The 11,623-nt window shown below is 57.9% G+C and overlaps 1 protein-coding gene across 2 annotated transcripts; it reads left to right on the top strand.

Moving 5' to 3' along the window:
• Window positions 1-539: 539 nt before the first annotated feature.
• Window positions 540-11,623, top strand: ATF3 (activating transcription factor 3). 2 transcript variants are annotated; one of them, XM_037495990.2, is made up of 4 exons: window positions 540-569; window positions 6,329-6,572; window positions 9,186-9,293; window positions 10,310-11,623. In XM_037495990.2, the coding sequence occupies exons 2-4, from the start codon at window positions 6,333-6,335 to the stop codon at window positions 10,505-10,507; spliced, it is 546 nt and encodes a 181-aa protein (XP_037351887.1). In that variant the 5' UTR covers window positions 540-569; window positions 6,329-6,332; the 3' UTR covers window positions 10,508-11,623. The 2 variants fall into 2 exon arrangements, with proteins under 2 accessions (XP_037351887.1, XP_054546041.1); XM_054690066.1 differs by having other exon boundaries at window positions 542-569; window positions 6,463-6,572.

Here is an 11,623-nt window from a genome sequence, read left to right as displayed (position 1 = left end):
AGACTCACCTAGTCTGGGCAGCGGCCAGGACCCGCCCCTACACCTCCCACCCCCCTGCGGAGGGAGAGATGCCAGCGCGGTGGAGTCATGCCGCTGGCCTGGGCACCATTGGCTCATGCCTGGAACACGCAGCGGCCAGCGCGCACCTCTGGCGGCCAGCCCGGGCGGCTCCGGCCCTGATATGGAGCGAGAGGGCGGGCGGGAGAGCGTCGGAGCGGGCCGGCCGGAGCAGGCTCCTCCCAGAGCTTGCATCACCAGCCCCTCCCGCCTCCCCTCGCCCGCCCCCCGGCCCGCCTCGCCTCGCCTCGTCGGCGGGTTCTAGGGAGAAGCTATTAATAGCATTACGTCAGCCTCGGACTTGTAGAGTGGGCGCGTTGCCAGTCCCGGGGCTATAAAAGGGGTGATGCAACGCGCTCACGGACACAGCCGCGCTCAGCCCGGCGCGCACCACCTCGCGCTCGCCCCGCGCCGCCGCCGGAGCCCACCGCCCGCCGGTGCCCCAAGCCCCGGGACTGACAGCGAGACCCGCCCGCCTCCCGGACCCTGGCCGCCCCGCGCGGACACTGGAGGTGAGCGCAGGCTTCCGAGGGGGCGAGCGCGGCGAGGGGCTCCCGGCTTTCGCTTTGCGCCCCTGGGATAACCCGCGCCCCGCGCCCACCCGCGCCTTCAGCCCCGGCGGGAACACCCCTCTGGCTGAACTACCAGCCTCCGCGGCGCCTCCGCGTCACGGAAAGTTTCTCCCAAAGAACTTTCTCTTTTAACTTGGGGTTCGAAAGGCTCCCGGCGACAGAGAGGTCGGGCTCCCGCCGCTCCACCCGCTCGGGGCACCGCTCCTCCGCCCGCCGCGCGGACTTAGCCGGTGAGAGCCGGCGGCACTGGGTGCGCGGGGGTCCCGGGCGGTGGGGGCGCCGTCCGGCTCCGTCCGTCTCTCGGCTCAGGGCACGGTCACTCCCGATCCCATCCCTCCGAAGTCCGCCGAGGGACGGCCTGGGACCCGACGGGATGAATGGCGCGGGGCCGGGCGAGCGGGGAGCTGGGGAGAAGTTAGCGGGGTGAGTTTAGAGGAGGGGCGCGCTCGGGTGCCGGGGTCGCGGTCCGGGACGCACCGCGGGGAGGGCTCCGGCGCAGGCGGGCTGGGGTGTCCTGTTTCGAGTCTGTCACACGCTTTCTTTCCTACCTGTGGCTCGAGCTCTGGTTCTTCCCGCGCCGGGTTGCGGATTTCTCTGCTTCTCGGCCTGGAAGGCCCGCTGCTGGGGGCAACCGCGGGGGAGGGGAGCGGGGTGGGGGGGCGAAGTCGGTGGAGAGATAATAGAGGGAACGGCGGGATGTCCAGTGGCCAGACCCCGAGAGCTCACACGCCCTCGTGTCCTTGCGCCCGTCCCGGCTGGGCAGGTGGGCACAGACACGCGCCCCTCTGCCCGTTTGCAGGTGGTGCTCGGACCATCACCAGAAAGGTCCTTTCCGGAGAAGTTTTCCAGATTCTAGAGCATAGCTGTAGGGAAAGGGGTCGGTGAGAGGACCTGGATGAGGGGTCTCTAATGTCACCCCCAGCCTCTTAGGCAGTGGAGTTAAGGGGACTTCCCTTTAGGTTAGCGCTTCTCCAGCTTTCTCTCCTTGGGTTGGCTCTCCTCTGCTCCCCGCCCCCCATTTCAGCTCATCTTCTTCCTTCCCTGCACACCACTTCCTTTTCCCTAACTCTATCTCCTGGATCTCATAATCTCCCTTACAAATAAAGGTGTTGCTGAATCCTGGAGGAAAAAAAACTGGGAGACTAGAAAATCTGGGTGCACCTGTTTCAGTGCCGGCCTCTGTCTCCCCAACTTTCAAGGAAGGGGAACTTGGTATCGCAGCCCTCTTGGCTTTCAGTGTCTGTTGTGCAATAATGCTGCACCATATCATGCTCGCTTTTGTGGCTCTCCTGGACAAAGACTGGGGTATGGGTGTGCTTGCAGGGATCCCTGCCTGGGTGGGGAGCAGCACCCAGGCTGGTGCGTGGATGAGACGGAGCCCCTTTGTGACAACCCCTGGAGCTTTGGGGTTCCTCCCATCTCTATCTCTTTCTCCCTTCCCCACCCCCCTTTTCTTGCTTATCTTCTTCCCTCTAACCTCCTGGCCTTAGTTCTGGCCAAGTCTCCTGGGGTGAGTGCCAGGTTTCCAGGACGACTGACACCTCATCTCTGTCTGAGCCAGTGGGTCTCGCGGTGCTGGACCCATTGCTGATTGGACCAGCTTGGCATGGGCCAGGCCACTCGCCAGCTCTAAGGCCATGGCAGGTCTGGCCACCGCGCTGGACCTTTTGACTCCATCACAGTGTGAGGACCTGAGCGATGACACTGATGTCCAGTGTTCCATTGCATCCCATGGAACCCCAGATATCTTCCTGTTTCAACTTGGGGCCTGGGCTCAGAACAGGGTCAGTGTGACCATGGTGGAGGAGGAAGTACATGGCCACAGAAACTCTTTAAGGGAGTGATGGTTTCCGCGTGCAAGAACGGGTTCTTTCGCGAGCACATCAGCCCAGTGGAGATGGCACAGAGTAGGATGGACTCGACCTGGGGTCAAAGTGTCAGGAGCCCAGACGTCCGTCCCCTGCAAAAGAAGCCAGGCTGGCCCACATTCTTGCAGCTTCCAGTTAATTCTGGGTTAAGGGGCTAAACTGCCTGAACGACATTCTAAGTCCCTGTGAAATGAGGAGAGTGGGGCCCTGGTGAAATGGCTGCCCAGAGATGTGCGGGACAGCCTTGAGGGACCTTCGATCTCCCAGACAGCGCTGCGAGGGACAGGGCAGGCAGCACGGGTCGTTTTACAGACTTGGAGACTGAGGTCAGAAAGGTGAGCAGCTGCAGGTGGGCGTTCAGCGCAACAGGCCTGCCCTCAGGTGACACCCGGCCTTCTAGTGGCTGGGAGACGCGCCCCCTGATGGCTGCAGAGACCCACTGGCCTCCCTTTGCAAGATGTCTCATGAGCTTCGTGGCACAAGACGAAAATTAAAAGTGAAAATTCAGCCTCGTTGTGACTACTAGGAAATAAAACCTGGGAGCAGAATTTCCAGTTAGAGAAATTCATGAGTAAAGTTTCACTTTCTTGAAAATGATGAAACTGCCAACTGTATGACATGATTTCTGATCAGAAGCTCTGAAGCAGAAGCCCAGGGAGCGCAGGGCGTGAGCAGGACGAGTGCCAGGCCCAGGCAGAAAGTCCACCCAGAAACCCCCATGCAGATTCCATGTTCTGAGAGGGGCTCCGGCTTCTGAAAGCTGCCTGAGGATTTCACTTCATTTTCCAAGTGAGAACAGCCTGACACCGACTTGAATCTTGAGAATTAGCCAAGAGGGTCTCAGGAAAACCCACCGATGCAATTTTCTGGGGACTTTTCACATTTTTACAACCCGTTTCCATCCCCAAGTCAGCCCATTGGATGCTTTCAATAAAAGCATTCCACGCCATTGACATGGTCCAGCTTCTTTTATCAGAGCTGCTGGTTTTACACTGTTGGGGGTGGGGATCCCCAACAGCAGACCCCACACCCTGACAGCTCATTAATAAGTTGAGCTGCAGGGTGTGAGAATTCCCAGCACTGCGTGGGAAGCAGGTGTCCCCACTGTAGCCCTAGCACCATCCCCACCCTGTTGGGGTTCAAGATGGTTGGCAAGGGAGGGAACCATGAATGCATGGGAGACTCTTGAGCCTCTGGCTTTAGAAGGCTGGTTTCTCAGAGTTTATCACCTGCTCCAGATGCTCCTCCCAGGAACCTAAGATGAGAGGATTAGAACATCATACTGACTCACTACCGGGCTTTGGGGAGAGGACTGTGCCCCTCTCCTGGGCCTCCTTTGTGCTATCCCGTGGCGCCCGAGGGCCCGGAGCACTTACCTCCATCAGAGTGCCCCAGATATTAAAGGGGGACTGAGAAGCAGGATGCTCTACTCAAAAATGTTTGGGATCAAAGAGTGTGACCACCCTGTGCCCTGCCACCTGGACCCCACAGAGCGTCCAGCAGACACCAGTCCCGGCTGAGTGACCCCGGGGGCCAGGAGTTTTGGATCTGCCAGCCACAGCATGTTCTCCAAGACAGATGCATGGATCAGCCCCGCAACTTCCTGCGCAAGCCAACAGGGATCGAGATGGGGTGTCTGCTACCAGCTCTCTCCTGCCGGGGAGAAGGCAGGCGCTGGAAGGGGCAGCATGACCCACGAGTCCATGACCTCGGGCCTAGAGCTGCGGAGCCCAGTCTGGCATTATGTGGGTAAAAGGCCCCCCTCTACCTTCCCCAGGACACGTGCAGCCCTGAGCACGCCCTCAACATGGACAGGCCAACAGGTCATCAGAGAGGTCAAGTGTGACTCCTTGCTCTGCCTCCCCTGTCACTTCAGCTCCAGGACCTATGCCCACCCACGCCCCCCGAGTTTGCCCCCTGTGGCCGGTTGGTTTCTGCAGTACCGCATCCCGTAAGGAGCACTGGACACAACCCAAAATCCAGGACCTGACGCTGCCTCCAACCAACTCTGCGACTCTCTGCTTGTCTAAACCTCTTACCTCAGCTGTAAAATGGGCAGCCTGAGCCCTCTTGTCCACGTGAGGATGAAACAAGCTGATGCACGGGCAGTTCCTGGTTCCAGGAGGTACCTGGTAGATGTTCAAGGTGTGCCAAAGGCCTGGACTCAGCTAGTGACTACAGGGTCCTGGATGGAGAGCCATGCTCCAGGCCTCCCACCACACTCCCCCCAGGAGAGCTGGCCGGAGGAGGGAGAGGGACGTACCAGCAGGAAGAGGATTGTGACCTCCTATCCCAGAACACCCGTTCCAAGGCCCCACTGGGAGCCTGAACAACTAATACCAAACCCAGATGCACAGTGTTATTTCCTATCAGTACAGACCTAACAGAAAGTTGAATTTATAAGTCAGGCACCATAAGAGATGAACAAGAACTAAGAATAAAATAGAGCAAGTATAATAGCCTGTCGTAGAAGTCATGTGGAGTCTCGTGGTCTCTCTTGAAATATCCTATTGTATGTAGTATTTTTGGACCGCATTTGCCCATGGGTAACCCTTGGAGGATGAATCTGAAGCTGAGGGGGGATTACTGTTTATGGCAGGGAGACATGGGTGGTGGTGCATGTAACTCTTACTATTTCTACCCTTTATTTTCCCCTCATCCCTTTAGGTTCTCTGGGCTGTGGGTGGGACCTCAGAGGCCACTGATAGCCACCCCCTCCCCAGGACAACCATTCAGTTTTGCCCCTAGGGCTCAGCAGGCATGGGGGTGGGGGTTATAGAGCCCTGGTGGAGACTTCAACCCCCTGGCTCCAGCTCTTGCCAGAGAGGGGCGAGACTCACTTGAGCTGGGGCACGTGGCTTTTTAGCCCCAGAGCTGGTCCCAGGCTCCCCTCCTGACCCCACGAGGCTGACCAGCACCCCTGAAGGAGTCCAAATTCCTATCTCTCCACTTTGCTTTATTCTGACGTCTTTTGCATCACCGACCGCCACCTTGTCCAGGGTCTCAAGGATTGCCCTTGTGACCTGAGTCCCCCCAAAACCCTGCCAGGGTTTGAGGTAGAGACATACCTGTTACTTTTCCTGTTGAATTTACTTCCCCCCGAGAAATCGGGGGCATTATTTGCTCACTTCAAGGGCCCCCCACTCTACTTTTTCTCCCACTCACTGATAGATTTGAGCAGATTTCAGATGCCCTCCAGGTTTCTTCTTGAGGAGAGACTGAAAACAGTGTCGCACAATAGTCTCCCTGCTGTGGGTTGCTCTTCCTCCTGAGCAGCTTGAGGCCATACTCACCACACTCTGGGCACGCAGGGGAACGCTCCTTGGCACCTCAGTGGGCATTTTATCCTTATCACTGAGCCATGTGTTTTTATTTTTTTTAAAGATTTATTTATTTATGAATACAAAAACTGGGGTACAGGCCAGAGGTGCAGGGGGTGAGAGGATTCACCGTAGACAAAGTGGGGAGTGGAACAGGCAGATTGACTGAAATCCACTGCTGAGGGGAGCAGCGGGGAGACAGGAGAGGTCTGCTGCGCCATGTGGGTAGCTCCCTGGCCGGGGATGGAACTCGTGCTGCAGAGGCTGCGGACAGCTTCATAGGTTGCGTCTTAACCCCTTGCGCCACCAGGGAAACCCGCTGTGTGTTTTTAAAACCCCTGTGCTCAAGGTGAGGCTGGTGTGAGGTGAAAACCAGAAAAGCCAGGGGCTTCCAGGACTGTCCTCTTGGGGGCTCTAGTCTTGGAGGTTGGAGGGGAGGACTGTGGGTGGGGAGACTCCATGCCATGTCCCCAAATCCTTAAAGCAGTTTGGGTTTCTGTGTGTCTTTCAGCAAAATGATGCTTCAACACCCAGGCCAGGTCTCTGCCTCAGAAGTCAGCGCCTCGGCTGTGGTGCCCTGCCTGTCCCCTCCTGGCTCGCTCGTGTTTGAGGATTTCGCTAACCTGACCCCTTTTGTCAAGGAAGAGCTGAGGTTCGCCATCCAGAACAAGCACCTGTGCCAGCAGATGTCCTCGGCGCTGGAGTCGGTCACGGTCAGCAGCAGACCCCTCGAGATGGCGGTCACCAAAGCCGAGGTAAGGGCTTCTCCCATGGGCACCCTCTCAACACTGCCCTCCCTCTGCCGCCCACTGCCCTCCAGGGTCCAGTGTGCACAGGCCTCATCCTCGAACAAAAAGAACAAAACCCAGGAAACCATTGCCTCAGGGAGCATCCCCAAATCAGTAATGTGCAGCGTGAGATGGGTGGGGTCAAGGAGGGAACTGCGTGCAGCAGGAGGGGCCGGGAGTGGTGGGATTGGCTTGCCTTCAATCAGGCGGTTGGGCAGGCCTGGGAGAGAATGGTCTTTGGGCAGTGACTCAGGGAGGAGAGGCACAGTCTTTGGCAAAAGAACAAGAACAGGACCCTGAGGGGCTGTGGTGGGACACGGGGTCAGAGTGGCAGGTGGCGGTGCGGAATGGGGACAGGGAGCAAGTAGGAGCCATGGGAGTGGGTGCAGGGGGACCTGCAGGTCTCGTGGGCCTGTGCTCTGAGAGTGGGCAGCAGGAGCAGTCATCAGAGCACTTATAAATGGGCATCAGGTGCCCACAGCGCTCAGCTTCCATCTTGGAGACCAAGTTGGTTTACTGACCAGTGGGACTGGCAGAGAGGAGGAAGGACTCGGGGTCTGTGTGGCAGTGAGGGAGCACCCATCTGCGGTGGGAGGATTGGCGCCCTGCTGCGCCCCGGTGGAGGAGGGCTGGGAGCCCAAAGGACAGTCGGGGCAGAGGTGGGGTCTCAGCACAGGGAGGATATTTAAAGCCAGGAGTCATGTGAGCTCCTCGTGTCCAGTCTGCCACTGTGCAGGTGGGGTTGAGAACTCCCGGGCTGGTGGCCGGACTGCACCCCCAAAACCACAGCCCCTTGGAAGGGGCCCGTCTGTCTCTGACCCTGGCACCGCTGCCTACACAGCCACCTCTTCCCAGACACCTGGGGTCACAGATCAGGAGAGGGTCCGGGAGTTGGTGGCCATGACCTGGACCAAGGTCTTGACCTTGACGGCACGGTTGAGCCGGCAGGCCCAGGTAAAGGAAATGGCCCAGAGACTGAGCTCGAGGCAGCTGGTTCTGTCAGGTGGTTGGCAGACGTGAGCCAGCAGCAGACTGACCTGCTGAGGGTCTGGCCGAGGCCTGTCGAGAGCTGGCCTGTGGGGTGGCCTCGGGGCCAACGGCGGAGCACATTGGGGGCAGCCTGAGGGGCACCGGCTATGTCCCCGCTGGCCTCCAGGAAGGCCCTAGGGCCCAGTCTGACATTGGACATCATAGGGCGGGCCTGGGACACCTGAGGACATGTTTTCTAAGTTTCTAATTATATACGTTGAGGCAACAGGTGAGTGGAGCGGGCGATCCCCGCATGAGGAAGGGAAGCACTGAGAAGGCTGAGCGGTGTGAGCCGGGGTCCTCAGTTTAGTCTAAACCATCTGCCTGGGAGTAAGGCAGAGGCCTCTCCCACTTCCCCTGGACTCTGCTTCTCCACACCGCCAGGCCTGCCCAGCAGAGCCAGTGCCGTGCCCCCAGAGGACGCGAGGGACCTGGTGTCCAGGAGCTCCTCGGTGCCAGCTGTGGCTGTGGGGCCCTGTCTTGCTGTCACAACTGTGACAAGCGACAGGACAGACCCGAAACCATCACCCCTCAGCCACAATAAGGGCTGCACCCCACCCTTAAAGCGAACCCAGGGCTGGCGTTGCCCCTCCGCCAGGATGCTCCCTGGAAGACCAGCTCTTCAGGCAGGATGGGGCGTGTCCTGAGGGCCCTCAGGACTGACTGGGGGGTGGAGGATGAGCAAGAGATCAGTATTTACTGCTGAACCATGGGCGATTTTAGCTCCCACCGCCCAGCAGCTGCGGGGGCTTCTCCTGAATTCTAGAAGGAGGTGCCATGAGGCTCCAGGTGAAGTGGAGGGAGATGGTGGGGCTGCCCTTAGGTCGAGTCAAAGCGGCTGGGGAAAAGTTGGCCAGGCTGTTGTAGGGCAGGGAGAGGGCCACCCCAGAACCCCTAAACCTGCCTGCTCTGAATAGTTTCTGCCATCCCCCACATCAAGACAAAACATATAAGACCTTTAATGGAAAGGAACAATACAGAAAAGACAAAGAATATAGTTTCTAAATTAAGTACCCAAAGTTACCTGTTCTCCTAGTGGGTAAAAGTCCCACTGAATGGGACTGGCCCAGAGCAAGGCCTGAAAACTGCCGCTGTCTAAAGCACCTTCCAGGGGGGACCCACAGGAAAGGGTCAGAAATAGCCAGACAAGTCTGGGAGGAAAAGAGCAAAATCAAAATCAAGATAAGTAACGTTCCTGAGATGATTTCAGGGTCTAGGGGGTGGACATATTTATCAAAGGGGGCATGTTTCCTGCTTAAGCGGGTACAGTTACTACCAACTACCAGTTATCAGTGTGACTACCATAATCTTATTTCTAAATCCAAACGCATCTTTAAAGGAAGCTGAATTTTAAGTTACAAATATCACCAGTGCACTCTCAACTAATGGTTGTTTCATTTTCATTATTCATTCTTAAGCATGGGGTGGGGGCTGTGACTTTCGGAGTCCTTTAGCATCAGGCTGCCTCTGCTTGCCTGATTTTGCTGGCAGTAAGGGCAAGAGGGTCGAAGCCCTTCATCCCAGTAATTGTGTGCCCTGTGGATTTTCTAGGTCGCCCCTGAAGAAGATGAGAGGAAAAAGAGGCGACGGGAAAGAAATAAGATTGCAGCCGCCAAGTGCCGGAACAAGAAGAAGGAGAAGACGGAGTGTCTGCAGAAGGTGAGCGTGGCCTAGCCCCGGGCTCCTCCTCACCCTATGGCCCAAGGGGCTTAAAAGCCCCCACGCAGAAGTACTTTCCCAAGAAGGGCGTTGTCACTGTTCCCAGAAACGCCAGGGGTGGGAGGAGGCAGACGCAAAGGTTTATCTCAGCCAATGAGACTCAGGCATGGAAGCAGGTGTATGTGAAACCACAGAGTGCCCGGTGCCCACATTCTTGCAGGCCTGGCCCGTCCCCACACGTCTGGCCAGCAGTTCCAGGCCGCAGGCTGCCCGCCCAGTGAAGAGGCTTCACTTGCTCATTTTCCCAAGAAAAGGAAATGCGAGTCCCCTTTGGCTGGCTATGAAAAGCCTTTAATTAGTCTCTGCAAACAAGTTGTTTCCTTAATCCACAAGCAGCGGTTGCACTTACTTGGATTCCTGTCTGGTTCTTAGCTTAGCTGCCCTTCCTCTTCGCTCATCCCAGAGTCCGAGCCCCTGGCTACCTCTGTGAACCCCCGTCCCTGTGGGTAGGGGTACCCTGGGGCAGCCTCCCCAGCAGCTGTGTCCCCTTCCCCAGTGTGGGCCAGCCAGGCCCCTGTCCATGGCCCCCGAGGCAGTGGTTGTCTCAGCCTGTCAGTGAAAATTCAGACCCTTGTGTGAATTCTTCAGGGGAGGTGAGCTTCTCAGAAATCAGTGACTCACAGAAGCCAGTGCTGGAGACTGATCTCTTTCAGCCCGAGGCCTCCGTGGGTCCAGAGGAGCCATGCCTGGTGCTGGGCACAAAGTGGGTCTGGGCGGTGATTTCTGCTGGGGTTCCTGGCTTTGAGATCACAGCCTGCCTCTGTGGGGGAGACTCAAGGGCCTCCATGTTCAAAAGCTTCTTTGGGGTCTGGATTCCCCCACCTACTGCTGCTGACCCAGCCTGTGGGGCACTGTAGCTGGAGGCCAACAGCCCCAAGGGTCCTGGAGGCCCCTTCCCCACCTAGCCCTCCCCGGGGGCCTGGGCCCCAGAGCTGATGCCTCTGTCTTGCCCCCAGGAGTCAGAGAAGCTGGAGAGCGTGAATGCAGAGCTGAAGGCTCAAATTGAGGAACTCAAGAATGAGAAGCAGCGCCTGATCTACATGCTCAACCTGCACAGGCCCACGTGCATCGTCCGGGCGCAGAACGGGCGGACTCCGGAGGACGAGCGGAATCTTTTCATCCAACAGATAAAAGAAGGGACATTGCAGAGCTAAGCACAGGGTGCGGGGGCCAAGGGGGAGTCCTCATCGAACCCTCCTTTTCCATCCAACATCCTGAAGCCATTGGAGATCTGACTTCCTGTGCGCCTCTCAAATCCCAGCAGCAAGGCCTGTCGAGGTGGGGCCCTCGGTGACTCGGGGGCCTCCACTCTGCCCCAGAGTGGACTTGCGGCCAGGGACAGGGTCCCTCTGCCCTCCACGCCAGGATTTAGGCCTGACATAGTGGCCATTCTTGGACCCCCCAGATGGCCCCTTGGTAGGGTCCTGCCCACTTCTCATCCGGATTCTACCAAAACCAGGACCCCTACCCCTGGATTCATGCAGCAGTGTCTGTGCCTTGGGTGGATGGCAAGGACCACCTCTGCAGCAGCTGCCGCTGTCACAGACAAGGTCGTGGAGTGAGAATGGCACGTAGGAGGCCGAGCAGGCCAGGCTGAGCTTCCTCGCGTATGCGCCATGAGTGGGAGTGGACGTGGTGCAGAACATGGCTCCAGCCGCCTCGTGCTCCTCTCTCGTCTGTGTGCACATCCCGGTGTGACTTCTTCCTGACTTCCTCAGTCCTGGTTTCTGAGTGTGCGAGACGCCCTCTCCCTGAGGGTGCAGTGTCTGACAGGTGGCCGGAAGAGCTGGCCAGCCCCGGCGTCCTGCAGACTACCCAGACATCAGTCACACTCATGGGCAGATGGCGACCCTCGGTGACAAGCTCAGCAGTGGCTTCCCAGGAAGCAAGTCCTGCTCCAGGGGCTTGGGACTCTCGCTCCACCTCCAGGTCGGGGTTCTCGCTGGGCTGGAAGAGCCGAAAAACCTCCCATATTTCTTTCCTTGCCGTCAAAAGCCACCTCCAAGGGCGCTTGAGGCCCGGTGATGCCCAGGCTTTAGCATTATTGGATGTGAATGGCATTGTTTTTGTCACGCAGGTGTTGGTGGCCACTGGCCTGGAGGTCACTTGCTATGGCCGCAGAACTCTGGGCCTCAATTCTGACATTTCTGTGAAATACTCAGAGTGTTTATTCCTATTCAGTAGTATTGCTACAGTTTACTGTAAGAGAAGATATTACTTATTTATCCTTGTACTCCTAACCTGTCAAGATAATAAACATTGGACCCAGG

Source organism: Talpa occidentalis, unplaced genomic scaffold, assembly GCF_014898055.3.
Source record: "Talpa occidentalis isolate TD23 unplaced genomic scaffold, MPIMG_talOcc4v2.1 talOcc4.8, whole genome shotgun sequence".
Classification (NCBI taxonomy): domain Eukaryota; kingdom Metazoa; phylum Chordata; class Mammalia; order Eulipotyphla; family Talpidae; genus Talpa; species Talpa occidentalis.
Note: the sequence above shows the minus strand (reverse complement) of the source record. Positions and strands in the feature narration are given on the sequence as shown.

Bases quoted from the DNA above. Each gene is read 5' to 3' on its own strand.
- ATF3 (XM_037495990.2), top strand. From the start codon at position 6,333: ATGATGCTTCAACACCCAGGCCAGGTCTCTGCCTCAGAAGTCAGCGCC. The intron at 6,573-9,185 runs GTAAGGGCTTCT...TGGATTTTCTAG, and splicing joins TGGCGGTCACCAAAGCCGAG to GTCGCCCCTGAAGAAGATGA. The intron at 9,294-10,309 runs GTGAGCGTGGCC...TCTTGCCCCCAG, and splicing joins AGACGGAGTGTCTGCAGAAG to GAGTCAGAGAAGCTGGAGAG.